This window comes from Saccopteryx leptura, chromosome 2 (genome assembly GCF_036850995.1).
Source record: "Saccopteryx leptura isolate mSacLep1 chromosome 2, mSacLep1_pri_phased_curated, whole genome shotgun sequence".
NCBI classification, from domain to species: domain Eukaryota; kingdom Metazoa; phylum Chordata; class Mammalia; order Chiroptera; family Emballonuridae; genus Saccopteryx; species Saccopteryx leptura.
The window spans coordinates 235,631,244-235,644,163 of record NC_089504.1 but is presented as its reverse complement, the minus strand read 5'-3'; the positions used below and the strand labels follow the sequence as shown (position 1 = coordinate 235,644,163).

Genomic DNA, 12,920 nt, shown 5'->3' with positions numbered 1-12,920 from the left:
GCCAGAGACAATAGGTAACCAAGTGGGTGTAGCTGTTCTCCCATCAAATTTTATTCATAGGCCTGAAGTTTGATTTTCATGTGTTGTGAAATATTCTTTCAACCCTCTCCCCAATGATTTTTTTTAAAAATGCAAAAGCTGTCCTTAGATCACAGGCATTATAAAAATAGGCGGTGGGCCAGATGTGGCCCATGGCCCACAGTTTGTCAGCCTGTGTCCCAGACAGATAATAAAATAAGAAACGATAAAGAAGATAATGTCAGTCTGTGAAAAGGGTCATGCAGGGAATATAAAGACAGCAGGGCATTGAGATGAGGTGCTCGTGTCTGGTATGCAGAGAAAGCCTCTTTGAAGAAATGACACTTAAGCAGAGATCTAAAGGCAGAAGCGGTGGTGGCCCCTCTTCCTGGGTAGTAGAACAGCATGAGCAAAGGTCCTGAGGTAGGAAATTGCTGTGGGGGCAAGTACAAGGAATAGAAAAGTTTGTGTGGCTGAAACCTAATGAGTGACATAGATAGAGAGGGGCGATGAGATCTCAGACATGAAAACACAAGTCATTTTAGATTTTTATGATGACTTCCCCTCTTTGAGCCTCAGTTTCCCCATCTGTAAAAAAAAAAGGATGACAATAGCCCACCTTCCTCCATTGATAGGAGAACAAGATAGCACGGAGATGTTTGAGGCAGCACGTGACACATGATGTGGGCGGTGGCAGTAAATGATGTGGATGATCAGGTTGATACCTTGCTCTTGTGTCACAGGCCTCTCCTCACCTTGTAGTTTCTACATGGAAGGTGTCACCTGCTTGGGTGTGGGCTCCCCAGCAGACCCAGAGGCCATGTTTTAAGTGCAAGTAGTTTGTGTGGGAGGCAGTCCGGGAAAGACTGCCCCGGGAGTGGGACAGCGGGCCAGGGGAGGGAAGGAGGCCATTGCTGGGTGTTCATAACCAGGCTGCCTCTGTGGGCAATGGGCTCACCCCCACGGGGGCCTCTGAGCAGGGCGTAGACCTGGGGTGTTTCGGAAACTATGGGCCTGTGAAGGGTGGCGGATGGGGCTCTGACTGTGCGTTGCACTGGGATCTTGTGCCTTCTGCTAGACCTAGCTCTGATGTCTCTCCTGTAGCCTCCGGGCCTCCTTCCTCTGGGCTCTTGCAGCCCCAGGTGGATCCCCGTCTGAGTGCTTTAGGGCTTCATGCTTTAATTCCTCCTGGGTCTGGGTGGGGACCACAACTTGTTCATGTCTGTATCTGCAGGACTTGGCATGTAGTGGGTGCTGGGGCAGTACCTGGTGATATGAGGCAGTCAAGTGGGACTCCTGCCCTGAGTGCTCACAGTCCTGGAGGGGCAGATGGGCAAGTGACAGGTGTCTTCGGCTCAGGGATGCGTGCTGGGAGGCCATGTGCAAGTGGCTTGAGTTCGAGCCTCTCCGGAGAAGCATCAACTGTTGTTCCACTTACTTGTGCATTGATTGCTTCTCATGCATGCCTTGACTGGGAATCGAACTGGCGACCCCAAGATCAAGCCGGTGACCCTGAAATCCAGCCGGTGACCCTGGGATCGAGGCCCGTGGCCTCGGATTTCAAACTAAGAAAGACCCTGGGTCGACACTATCCACGGTGCCACCACTGGTCATGCCTGGCCTCTGCTCTTGCCCTCCATAGTTCAATCTCCACTGGGTGCCTGGAGCGAGCTTCCAGATGGGTCCCAGCTTTGCTAAAGCTCTCTAGTGACTTCCATTCTGGAACACTCTTTCCCTGGCTGTCTGCACGGCAGGCTCCTTCTCTTCATTTGGTTCTCAGCTCCGATGTCGCCTCCTGAGGGCATACTCCGCTTTGCCCAGTTCCAACTCTTCCTAAGCACGCACCGTGCTTTGTTGCCTTCATGAACCTGGTTGGCTCAGAAATGGTTTCCTCCTTTCGTTGACTGAGACCTCTACCTTGCAGAGCAGAGACCCCGTCAGTTGGCTTTGTGGCTGTGTCCCCAATGCTGGTGCCAGAGCAGTGCCTGGCACCAAGTAGATGCTTAATTAATACATATTTGTCAAGTGAATGGTCTGGTGAGGAGGTCCATGTTCAAGTGGGGGCAAGGTCCACACACTTCCTGGATGTCCCTGGGCAACTCACATCCCCTCTCGGGGCTCAGTCTTCTCACTGGTGTGACTGGGAAGTTTGGGCCGCGTGGTCTTTAAGATGGAAGATTCTGGGCTTCCAGGCCCCAGGAATTCAGGGCTGGTCAGGGCTCTGGGGGGACACGCTGGCTCAAAGCAAGAGTGTGGAAGGAGGTCTGACCCTGAGCCACAGGAAAGGGAGGGTCCCTGGGTGGAGAGGAAATTATTTGGGACGAGTTCCCGGGCTTAGCAAGAGCTCCAGAGCCCCCTCCCCATGGCCCCCTGAGAAAACACTCACTGTTGTCTTAGCTGCAGTGTTGGTACCCGGAGGGTGTGTGGGGTGAACATCCCCCCACCCGGGACCTCTGCCAAACGGGCTTTTGTTTATTTGAGATTCGAATTAAAAAAAAAAAAAAAAAGGGCCAGTCTTAAAAATACAGCTCCGGTAGGCTCATTAGGGTGTGGTGATCTGGACAGGATGACAGGGAGCTCCTCTTACTCTTTCTTAAACTTTAAAACAAAAGTCTTAATCAAGTATTATAAGTGTCTGACAGCAGGAAGGAGAAATGGCATCCAGGAGCCCGGTCCCACTGGATAAGCACTTGAAATTCTGAAATGTTGGCAGGGGGAGTTCTGTATTTGGGGGAGGCATTTGTTTTTCACGTAGATGGATTATGCTGATTGTATTTTCTTTATTTGGGGGGGGGGAGCAAAACCCCAGATGTATGCAGCTCTGAAGTTTCCTTTCTTCACTTAACATCATACCATTAATAGTTTCTCTCATTAGAGGTGTTTGTAAACTCATTTGGGGCAAGTGCTAAAATTGCCCAAGAGTAGAATGCTGTGGCCTGTTTGCTCAATCCCGGTCATTGGGCATTTACACTGTTCCGCGTTTTTGGGCCCACTGCTCCAGCCCTGTGGCCCTTGTGTCCTCTGCCCCTGGGAAGCTGTGCACATTTACTTCCCACAAGGGCCTCCTGCCTCAGGACCTTTGCACAGGCTGTTCTATTGCTTCTCTCTCTTGAACTTTCTTGAAGTGCCCCCTTTACTCTCATCACAGTTTGTTTTGAAACCTTTCTTGGGTTTGAATTCTGTTCCATCTCCTCTTAGTCTAGACTGTGAGCTCTCTGAGGACAGGGGTGTCACCTAACTACCATTCGTTGCTGTAACCTAGGGTCCATTTTAGGGTGTCTAGAGGGTGTCAGGAGACTGTTAAGTTTCATGCCTCCTAGGCCCTGGCCGGTTGGCTCAGCGGTAGAGCGTCGGCCTGGCGTGCGGGGGACCCAGGTTTGATTCCTGCCCAAGGCACATAGGAGAAGTGCCCATTTGCTTCTCCACCCCCCCCTCCTTCCTCTCTGTCTCTCTCTTCCCCTCCCGCAGCCAAGGCTCCATTGGAGCAAAGATGGCCCAGGCGCTGGGGATGGCTCCTTGGCCTCTGCCCCAGGCGCTAGAGTGGCTCTGGTCACGGCAGAGCATCGCCCCCTGGTGGGCAGAGCGTCGCCCCCTGGTGGGCGTGCCGGGTGGATCCCAGTCGGGCGCATGCGGGAGTCTGTCTGACTGTCTCTCCCCGTTTTCAGCTTCAGAAAAAGAAAAAAAAAAAGTTTCATGCCTCCTAGATGTTCATTCTTGTGTTGTGAATGTGGGGCCATGGTTTCCTCTGTGTTCTAACTAGTTGAATGGGGAGTGAATACATTTTATGATGGGGTGGGAAATAAATTTTTATTTTGTCCCCCAAAACATAAGGCAGAGACACAGATAGATGATCCCCACAGAGACACGACATCACATCCAGTTTCTCCGCTGACATATGGCACACATATGGACCCACATAATGATGGCAGTTACCATGGTGACCCACAGAGATCTTTGTCACCATGATACTAATGAGAGCTTCTCTTTATTGAGCAGTTACTATGTGCCAGGCATTGTGCCAGTTCTTTCCATGCATTCACGAATTTAATCCTCACAGCCAGCCCCAAGAGAAGCTATTAGTATCCCTATTTTATGGATGAGAAAACTGAGGCTTGGAGAGGATCACCCAGATTTTAAGTAGCTGAGGCAGGACATAAACTCAGCCAGGATAGTTGCAGAGTCCGAGCTCTTAACTACAGTCCTGCTCTAACACACACATACGCACGCACGCATGCCTCTGTGCACACAGCATCCACTCAGACCCACAGCTGCACACCTGCTGACAAGCCCCCACACTGCCCCATGTCCTCCCACCCAGTCCCTGTGCCTCACGGTTACATGGCCACCTCTCTCCCTCCCCCCATTCCCAACCACCTGCCTGCCTGATGAGGTGGAGGTGGGGAGTCTGGGAGGACTTCCTGGAGGAAGACATCTAATCAGGGCACTGTTGCTGCATTAGCACACGTGGGTACTGACATCACTCAGGAAAAAGAGAAGGTGACTGGCAGTTCCCAGCAGGTCTCTTTCCCGTCTGAGGGGGGAATTCATACAGGTCCCGACTCCCTCCAGGTTAAAGCAACCTGATCCCCAGGTGGGTGGAGACCCGCAGCCACCTGTGCGCCGCTCCCACCCTTCCCAGGCAGTGCTGCCCAGTGAATGTTTACACCGGTCACCATCGTACCTGTGCTTGTCCCCAGGCACCCCACGCCCACAACCAGTACCTCCAGATAAACACATCTTGTACCCACTCAGTCACCCGAGCATATGTGTGTAAAACCACGCACACATACGTATGCACCTAATAGCCCTGGATTAATGGTATTGGGTTTGGGCCGTAGAATATTCTATCCCCAACCCGGCCCCGGTGTGAGCAGGCCACCTCTGGCTGTCAACAGGCACGACACAGCAGGTGCCAGCCTGTGGCCTGGCCCTGCCCTTCCTTGAGGGTGGAGTCATGGGGCCCTGAGGTCCCTGGCCTTGAAGGCCTAATCACTGATGAGGAGGAAAGACCAGGCATCCAGGCTGCTGCCCAGCTGGAGAAACTGAGGCTCAGGACGCACAGCTGAAGGCACCAGCCGGGGCCACAGGCCTCCGCTTGTTCGCTCCACCATGTGGCCTTGCAGCAGGACTGGCCAGGCAACACCGGTCACTCAGGTCTGCTCTGGGGACCCACCTCTTTGTAGTTTCAGGATCATCCCCTCTCTTCATTCCTGCCAGTCCCCGCAGAGTGGTTCAGCCTGTTGGCCTCTGGAATTTGACAAGGTGTGTGACCTTGGACGAGGCGGTTGATTGATCTCCTTAAGCCTCAGTTTCCTCCTTTCTCAAATGGGGAAACAACAACACCCGTAGTGACAGGGTGATTGTGAAGAATCACGGAGAAGATCTCTGCCCGGGGTTTATTTTAGAGCCGGTGACATGAGTTGGAAGCTTTGTGTTTGGGGTTATTTCCGCCGGTGTAGCGGGGTCACCACCTGGGTTTGCCCTGTCTACTCTCGTCCGCTCCCATCATCGCCTGTCCCCTTCTTGGCATGGCCACATCACCTCAGCGTTTTGGGACGTGGGTCTAGTGGACCCCTCCCTCTCCTCTGCAGAGCGGACAGGACGTGATTCATGCCTGGGCTGGCGAACACCACCGCCCTTGGCATAAATGACCACGCCTGCAGCTAATCTCCCCCGAGAGGCTGTCTCTCAGGTTTAGGGACCTTGCTGGTGGGGGTGAGGGTAGGGGCCAAGACTTGGTTCCTATCAGAGCTGAGTCGGCCCTGAAGAGCTGGGTTCCTTACTGGTGTCGTGCTTGGGTCTCTGCCGGGAGATAAGTCTTAATCTGCAGGGTTGACGTTGTAGCTGTAGGCTCTGGGCTTTAGTGGGGGGCAGGGTCTCAAACTGAGGGAGCACACCGACTGTGTGCTCGTCGAGTCTTGTGCTTGTGACTGCTGACTTGTGTAAGCATTGTGTGTCCCCTGCTGTCCCGGTGCCGGCCCTGTCTTATTCTCAGCTGTGTCCTGGCTCCCAGACAGTGCCTGGTGCATAGCAGGAGACCAGTCAAAATGGAATCAATTAATAAACAGTGCCAACTGCTTTTACATGTACCATATGCTCTTAGAAAAATCCCTCGGCTGCTTTTAGAAGTAGAAGGGATTGTTAACCCACTTGACAGGTGAGAAAACAGAGGCTAAGGAAGTTCAGAAACTTGCCTAAGCTCATAAAGACAGGAGATAAATTTGCATGTGAGTGTGAGGAACTGCTACCCAAAGCTCTCTTCCGACTCAGCGCCCATTGGCCAGGCACTGATCTCAAAGTGACTCCCTCTGTCTCTCCTTCTACCTGCCTTGGAGCCAGCGATTCTCACCTGGATGCTCTGGATGGAGGATGCTGACATGTGAGACGCCCTCCCCTGGGACTTGGGGACTCAGTGAGGCTCCTGGCAGGCGGGTGGTAACTCCACCCTCTCCCACTCAGAAAAGCAGATCAGAATGCAAGGGAGACAGGGAGAGGTAGGTGATTCTGGGAGAGCCCCAGATGCACTTTCATAAGTGGCCTCAGGGCTCTCTGAGATCTGCTCAATGCCCGCTCTCCACACTCAGCCCACGCCACTTTCCTGCACTCCACTCCAGCTGGGCTAGCAGAAATTTCCATTCCATCAGCCCCCTGAGCTCTTTTTAAATTAGGCCTCATGGTCTTCACTTGGCTGGGTCCTTCCCATTCTTTAGGTCATGCAGCTGAAATGTCACCTCCTTCAGGAAGCCTTCCTTGACCACCCAATCCATGGGGCCCAACTGTGATTCACATCACAGACCAGTTCCTTTCACTTGCCTTGTCACATTTCCTGGCATGTTGCCTTGTCCATTCTCTATCTTTTCCACTCCCCAATACTAAATTCTGAAAACATGGGGGATCCTGACTTTTGAGGCTAGTATCTCCCCATCACTAAACACGGCGGCTGTCACATAGTGGGTCAATAATCTTTTGAATAACTTGGTAGGAGAGCAACTTAAAATTCAGCCAGCACAAACGTTGCAACCTCACACGGACCTGGTTGTCAGTGTGTTGTGGACTCATTTCACACGGGGCATGTCTCATCCTTGTGTCATGACACCCTAGGGGGGAGAGCAGGTGTTTTGAGCAAGCCCATCTCTTATGAGTCAGTGAGTCTAGGAAAAAGGAGAGTCCTAGGTTGGGCTCCCCAGAAGCCCAAGGGTGCTAAGGTGATCAGCTTATTTGGGTGGTGGTATACTAGTAGGGTGTGCTGATGAGCAGGTTACCCCGGACGCTTCTGGGAGGGGAAGTGCCTGGGAACCTTGGGGGAACTGTAGAACACGCCTCTAAATTGTCCCACCAGCAGGAGAAAGGTGTCCACCTGTGCCAGGAGGGTTTGGGTGGGGCTCCGTCGGCACCTGGGACTGGGCAGCCTCTTCCCCTGGTGGTGACAGGTGATGAGCTTTGCTGCCTCCCGCAGGCAGAGGGCGACTGTGGCTCAGGTGAAACAGCTCAGAGGCTCTGACCAGGGACTGGTGACCTGTTCCTGCTTTTGCTCAAGATCTGGGGTTGTTTGCACAAAATTGCCACATTGGACATAAAAGGATCTCTGAGCCCAAAGAGGTTGTTCTGTTGGGTTCACTTTCTAGGGAGGAAGTTTATAACGGGCGGAGCTGCTGCACACTGAAGGCCTGCTGTATACACTGAGGGCCTGCTGCACACACTGAGGGCCTGCTGCACACTGAGGGCCTGCTGTATACACTGAGGGCCTGCTGTATACACTGAGGGCCTGCTGCACACTGAGGGCCTGCTGTATACACTGAGGGCCTGCTGCACACACTGAGGGCCTGCTGCACACTGAGGGCCTGCTGTATACACTGAGGGCCTGCTGCACACTGAGGGCCTGCTGTATACACTGAGGGCCTGCTGCACACTGAGGGCCTGCTGTATACACTGAGGGCCTGCTGTTAACACTTTTCAGGCCTCTTGAGTTCCTTGTGTTCTTTGGGATGCCAGGTGTAGCCTGTCCCTCCTCCTGTTTTATTCCTTTTTCCTGCACATGTGCAGAAGCTGACCCGCATCTAATTTCACAGGCTCCCACCTCATCCTTGTCTCTTTAAGTGATTAATAATAATACTGTCAAGGAGGACAGTAATCGATGCATGTGGTGACCACAGGCATTGTGCTAAGCACTTCACATATGTAATCTTTAATCCTTGCAGAAGTATGTGACTATAGACGCTTACAGATGAAGAAGCCAAGGCTCAGAGACATGGTGTGACTTGCCTAAGGTCACACAGCTGGTGGAGGTGTAGATGGGGTTGGACGCCCAGCTGGTTGAGAGCTGGAAGTCCATGCTCTCTGCACGGTCATACACATGGACACAGACAGGGCAAGGGACCAGGGGCTCCTGGCCGCCAGTCCTGAATGCTGTCCCTAAACACTGTGTCCTCTGAGCTCTTAATAACTGGTGATTATGCTGCACAAAATTAGGGTCTGGGAGAACTGAGAGCAGGTGGTGTTTATCAAATTTTCGGAGATTGTGTCGTGGTTTCTGTACCCTGGCTGGGTACATTGCCTTCAGGGGAGGGGCTCACAGTGACTCCTGGGGTAGTGACCCCTATCTGCTCAGGTGGTGTTTCTGAGAGCTGGTGACTGGGCAGGATGTCTTCATGCAGGGCCCTCTCTCTGGACTCAGAGGGACCTTTTAGAGCTTTGATGCTGATGGCTGTAAAGCAAGGATGTTTGGATGGGGTCCTTCTGCATCTGTTAGAAATGAAAGGTAGACTCTCCCCCAGCACGGCACACACCGCCCGGACATCGCCTCCCTGCAGGGCTGGGCTCCTGGCACGTCCTGAGTTCATCTCTGTCATTGTCATTTATTTTTTAGTAGAAATTATCTTTTTGTGTGTGTTCACTAAGTTACTTTATTTTTTTAAATTTATTTTTCAGTTACCGTTTATATTTAGTATTAGTTTGTATCGGTTTCAGGAGGTGGACATTGTCCTTTATTTTAGACTTATTTCCAGAGGCGGGGCATCCCCCACCCCCACTCCATGTCCAGGCGGGTTGTTGGGCGCCTCGGGCTCTGTCTTAGGTGGGGTCCCCCAGCAGAGCTTGAGGTGGGCATTCAGGAGAGGTGACTGACTGGAGCACATGCTCAGGAGTGGGGGGAGGAAAGCAGGAGGGGACAGGAGAGGTGACACCTCTCCACAGAGTTTAGTTTCTCTGGAACCACAGAGCAGGTCCCACCTGTGGCCTCATGGGCGACGGATGCCCTAGTTTGTGGGGGTTGATAGAGAGGGATGGGGGTGTTGGGCCAGCCTGTTGGAAGACAGTTGTCCTGGAAGAGGGTGTACCTGTGAACTGTTAGCAGACAAACCTCACAGCAGCTGGGGGAAGGGTACAGCACCAGGAAAGGGGATCTGGTGGTGGTGGGTGTCCAACAGTGTGTCCAGGAGGTGCTACGCTGCATTTATGCCTGACTGTGTGACCTTAGGCAAGTCATTTGCCCTCTCTGGATCCAAATTTCACCTTCTGTATATCAGGGGGGTTGCATAGAATCACTACTGGCCCCATCTCATTCTTATCCTCCATCAAATGACTCATTTTCTCATTCAAACATTCACTGGTTTTAGTGAATGTTTATTGTATACCTGCTGTGTGCCAAGCACCTTGCTAGGCTCTTGTCAGTAAGGCAGGGAACAGGACAGAGGGGGTCTCAGCCCTTATGGCACGAGGCAGAGAAGTAAACAGGCTTAAAACAGTGAGGTCAGTGTCACAAAGAAGCTGAGAGTTGTGGGAACCATAATCTACCTGGGATGGGGATGGGCAGTCTGGGAAGACTTCCTGGAAGAAGAGGCATCTAATCAGGGCACTGTTGCTACATTACCAGGAGTGGGTACTGACATCACTCAGGAAAAAGAGAAGGTGACTGGCAGTTTCCTGCTGGTCTTTTTTTCCATCAAGAGTGGAATTTGTACCGATCCTGACTCCCTCCAGGTTAAAGCAAACTGATCTCTAGGAAGAGCAGAACTGGGAGGTGGGGGGAGTGGAGGATTTGGCAAGAAGTCCTGGAGGTTGGTAGGAGCAGATTACACAGGGCTATGGTGAGGGGTGTGGCTTTGTTTCATAAGCACCCGCAGGCCACTGGAAATTTTAGGTTTTGTGTTCTTGGACATAACATACACATAATAAAGTATACAGATCTTAAGTGTAAGCTTTATTCGTGTTTACATGTGTACACAGCATGTAACCGTCACCCATATTAAGACATAGAACATTCTAGTCCCCCAGGAAGCTTCCTTGTACCTCTGTTACTCAGTAATCTCCAGAGTGCTCTGTCTGGTTAGCTCAGTTGGTTCAAGTGTTGTCCCGAGTCACCAAGGTTGTGAGTTCAATCCCTGGTCAGGGCGCATACGGGAATTAACCAGTGAGTACCTAAATAAACAGAACAACAAGTTGATGTTTCTCTCTCTTTCTCTCTCCTTCCCTCCTTAAAAATCAATAAAAATAAAAATTTTAAAAATCCCCCAGTTGACCTAGTCTACCATAGAGTAGTTTTGCCCATTTCCTGAACTTCCTGTAAGTGAAATGTTATAGTACATACATAGTCTTTTGGGCCCTCCTTGCTTTGCTCACCAGGATATCTGTGATACTTAGCCGTGTGTGTGTGTGTGTGTGTGTGTGTGTGTGTGTGTGTGTGTGTGTGTGAGTAGTTTGATTTTTTCCATTGCTGTCTTACATTCCATCGTGTGCTTATGCCACAATTTACCCAGTTTACTGTGATGGACAGTCAGGCGCTCCCAGGTCCTGGCTGTTACACAGGAAGCTGTGATGAGCACTCGTGTGCATGTATTTGTGGACCCGAGTACTCATTTCTGTCGGCTGAATACTCAGGAGTGGAATTGCTGGGTCACGGCTTAGGTGTAGGTCCGCGTTAGAAGGTTCTGCCAAACAGTGTTCCAGAATGTTTGTGCTGATTCAAAACCAGTTTCCTTTCCACACCCCTGCCAGCGCTCGCTAATGTCGGTCTCTGTAGTTTTGGCCATATGGCCGATATGGGGTCGTTTCTCACTGTAACTTTAATTTGTGCTTTCCTAGTGACCAGTGAAATTAAGCATCTTTTCACGTGCTTATTGACCGAATGGGATAAATTATATTCATAAATATATAATATCCATCTAGACTGCATATGATATAATTTATTTGTAATATTTTTTCCCAGCCCAGGTCTTGCCTTTTCATTCCCTTCATGGTGTCTGCTGATGAACGGAAGTGTTGCTTAATTTTATTTAAGATTCATTTACCTGATATTTTCTTCTGGAAGCTTCATTGTTTTACCTGCTGAAAGGGTTTTGTGGAGGGGATGAGATGTTCCGGTTGGCCTTTCGGAAAGGTCATGCCCACTCCGGTGCGGGGGAGGTGCCAGGAAGGAGGCGGAGAGATGGGGTCCTCTTGGCAAGAGAGGGAGTGGTCTGGACAGAGCAGGAGGGGGGGGTTGGTCCAGGGAGCGGACAAAGAGCTGTTGGGGGGTAGCAGATGGAGGCAGATGTGAGAGGCAGATGGAGTAGGACTGGATGCAGTCATGATCTCTTAGCACCCTTTAGCGAACTTTCTATTTTAAACAGTGCTAACCCGTGAGCCCCGGGCTGGACCGACTAGCCAGGCCGGTCTGGCCTTTCTCCAGAGCTGGGCAGGCAGGAGTGGCTGCTCGTTTTCAGATGATGCCTGCTGTGTGGACCTGTTGGCAGCTAACTCAGGATTCCTATAGCTGGGAGAACCTGTATTTACAGAACCCTTGGGCAAAAGCAATCTTTATTTCATATAAATAAGTATAGTTTATTTTTTATTTATTCATTTTAGAGAGGAGAGGGAGAGACAGAGAGAGAGAGAGAGGGAGAGAGAGGAGAGAAGCTGGAAGCATCAACTCCCATATGTGCCTTGACCAGGCAAGCCCAGGGTTTCAAACCGGCGACCTCAGCATTTCCAGGTTGATGCTTTATCCACTGCGCCACCACAGGTCAGGCTATAAGTACATATTATAAATAAATATATAATAGTAAGCACTATGCTATGTTAGTTATATAAGATATACAATACATGTACATATATAAAATAATAATACCTATAAATACATGGAATGTGTGTAGTAATGTGTATATATGTTATATATTAAAAATTGCATCATGACTCAGGGACCCCATGTCCTCGGTGTGATTCTGACCAGCTTGTGCCCTGCCTCTGAGTCTGGAAGCATCCTTCTCTCTGACATACATGCTCCTGGGGTCGGCCCCTTCCCAGCATCCTGCCCTAAAGTCCAGGCAGGATCGGCTCATTTCTGGTCAGCATTTGTCACGGAGGGGCTGTAGTTCAGTGATACAGGAAGAAAAACCACTTGCAGTTTTTTCCCCAGCAGCTAGGAAGTGCTTGGTAATTTGGCTGTCCCCGTGACCTGAGGGAGGAGGACTGCTCCTGGTTACCATTGGTAACCACCGGCAGAGGCAGCGATGCTGAGCACCCAGAGGTGCTTCCGGTCAGGCTCCCCAGCACCGCGCCTTGAGGAGTGGATGGGAGCATAGTGGTTCTTTGGGGAGGTGGCCCCAGGAAACACTGCTGGGTAAGTGCGCAGGGGGACACGGAAGGCCAGGAGCTAATGGTGTGTGCTATCGGGACAGTGTGGGTCACTCACCTCAGAGATTCCCCCAGAGACGGGGCAGCTGGGGCACTGATACACCAGGTCCCCTCAGTCTGTCTTTGGGCGAGAGCTGCCCTTGGGGCACTGACCCACGGGCTCTCTGGCCTGAGCTGCCTGCTGGCTGAGCGTGCTCCCTCCCAGGGCAGGAGCCCCACCCCAACCCCCACCAGTGAACCAGGGTGCCCTCAGGAAGCAGCCTCTGCATTTGGGGTGAGTGCAGAGGGCCGAG

General features: G+C 51.5%; 1 protein-coding gene across 14 annotated transcripts in view; it reads left to right on the top strand.

Annotated features, from left to right (window-relative positions):
- Nucleotides 1–12,920, top strand: part of KIAA1671 (KIAA1671 ortholog) — a 177,627-nt gene that overhangs the window by 21,620 nt on the left and 143,087 nt on the right. Inside the window, exon 1 of one of the 14 annotated variants that reach the window (XM_066370611.1) lies at nt 11,962–12,016. The exons of the other annotated variants lie outside the window; for them this stretch is intronic. Coding sequence (XP_066226708.1) covers nt 11,991–12,016 — 26 coding nt within the window. The 5' untranslated portion in view covers nt 11,962–11,990. Of the gene's footprint in view, nt 1–11,961; nt 12,017–12,920 lie in introns of those variants that run through there. 14 annotated transcript variants of the gene reach the window in all.